The sequence below is a fragment of the Pyxicephalus adspersus genome, chromosome 5 (assembly GCF_032062135.1).
Source record: "Pyxicephalus adspersus chromosome 5, UCB_Pads_2.0, whole genome shotgun sequence".
Taxonomy (NCBI): Eukaryota; Metazoa; Chordata; class Amphibia; order Anura; family Pyxicephalidae; genus Pyxicephalus; species Pyxicephalus adspersus.
The window spans coordinates 766,499-768,610 of NC_092862.1; the positions used below are offsets into that span (position 1 = coordinate 766,499).

The 2,112-nt window shown below is 41.1% G+C and overlaps 1 protein-coding gene across 1 annotated transcript in view; it reads right to left on the reverse strand.

The window, feature by feature from the left end:
* The window catches only part of LOC140331861 (cytochrome P450 2C29-like), a 16,144-nt gene that overhangs the window by 1,637 nt on the left and 12,395 nt on the right, over positions 1 to 2,112 (reverse strand). Inside the window, 1 exon segment of the mRNA XM_072413195.1 lies at positions 414 to 601. Coding sequence (XP_072269296.1) covers positions 414 to 601 — 188 coding nt within the window.

The following is a 2,112-nucleotide window of genomic DNA, read 5'->3' on the forward strand; positions in this document are numbered from 1 at the left end:
ACGTCACCCAATCCCGAGAGGCTCTTTGAAGCTGCTTCTGATCCTGCCCAAGCATCTTGAATGATTCCTGTCATGAAAAAGGAATAAAAATTGCCAATCTCACGCATGCACCGAGAAGTTGCATCGGCAAGTTTTTTTTCACAAACTACGTCACCTGATCCGCTGCCTGCATTGAGTGAAATAGGAAGAAGAACCTGGAAGAACGAGAGAAGATTGGGACCCGATGGAAGAAACCTCCCGACAGATCGACTGCTCTGTGGGATTCAAGGTATGTGCCATTACTTTTGTTTTGGGTTTACTTCCTTTTTAAAGGCAAGTGTGTTTTTTTTAATTTTCAGATTTGTTTGGCTTTAGGTTTTGTCAGTTCCCCATTTCCCATAGAGCACAGCCTGGCTGGTATCATAATTTAGTACCTTGGGGATGGTGTATCCCTGTAATTGGACATCTTTGGTCACAGAGCGGAAGAGAGCGGTTGGCACCAGGTCCAAGATTCTCTGTATTTCATGAATGGTGGCATGGATGTATGGCATTTGTGGTCTGTCTTCAAAGGACGGTGGGCGCAATGACTGTGTCACCTCATCGATTTCCTTCTGGACCTTTACTGAAAGATAAAAGTCGGATTTCATGTAAAGAACGGTGGGCATTCCAGCTTTGTCCCATTGAGACATAAAATCAAAGTTTCCTGGGGCATCTATCCCCATAACTTCCAATCAGATCCTTTGTAGGTAATTTACATACAAAAGTCCACTTATTTGTTTGACCTCCACAGTACATGGAAATTCTAAACTGCACCCCTTACCTGGAATGTCTATATACAGACACTTAGTATTGTGGGCCAGTACGCTTCCAATCCACCCTGGCACCCTAATGATGACATCTCATGTCTACCCAAAGACATGAAAATAAATGCTAACAATGAACTTGCTTTTTCCCCTTTAGTTAGTTTTATATACAATTAAAATTAATTTCATTTCTGTATAATAGGTACAAAAAAAAAAAAAAGAAAATTGTTCTCAGAAATTCTCTCCTCAATGAGCACTCCTAGTTCTTATGTATAATACGGGGTGACCAGCAATTTAGTTGTAAAGATTGGAAAATGAGAATGGGAGGGGTTGGTTTGTTTAGAAAAAGATAACTGGGCAAAGCTGACACCACTCATTCCACTAAGATTCCACGTGTTGTCAGTCCACAAGACTCAGGAAGTAAGGGTGGCCCTGTGTCTTATTGGATCCAAGGTCCAAATCTCAACCAGGTCTGTCTGCATGGAGTTTGCAGGTTCTCCCCATGTTTAGTGTTGAGTTTCCTCCAGTTTCCATTCTGGTTTCCTCCCACATTCCAAAAACAAGCAGGTAATTTAATTGGCTTCACCCAAAATTGACCTTAGACTGTGGTAATGACATATAACTATGGTAGGGACATTAGATTGTGAGCTTCTATGATGAACAGCCAGTGACATGACTATGACATGACGCTGGGTAATATGCCAGCACTATATAAATAATAGATAATAATAAGTCCAGTTCAGGCAAATAAGTTTATATTTTTCTGTTGACATTCATATTTCATATGTTTTTAGTTTTCCCTTAAATGCATTTTAAAGTACATATAAAGATAAAACTTTATGGGGGAGGAAAAGGATAGGAAAGGGTGACAACTAGAGATGAGCAAATTTCTTGAAAATTTGTTTCAGCCGGTTCGCCAAATTTTCCGAAAAGATTTGCTTCGATCTGAATGTATTTGAGGCAAATCGCGTAAAAAAACGTCTATTTCCGGGCTGCAGAGAGCCTTGATAGTGGTGTAGAACACTGTGCCTTGCAGTAACACGCATAGGGAGTCAGCTGTGGTAGTGAAATATTACTGTGAGTCAGTATGACATGCAGATAACAGGTGTCATTATTAGAATCACTGCTCACTTCACTTATTTGGACAGTCACGGGGGCAAACTGACTCTGAAACTGACAAAGTATGAACTCGGCCTTACAGGTCCATGTTAGTGTCAAGAAAAAGCGCACTCCTTTTACACCCTCGTCAGCTGATTCCACATGGATGACTACAGAACCTGTTCTATTAACCGCTTATTCAAGTACAGCCCCCCCTAAAGAGTGGAGAGGG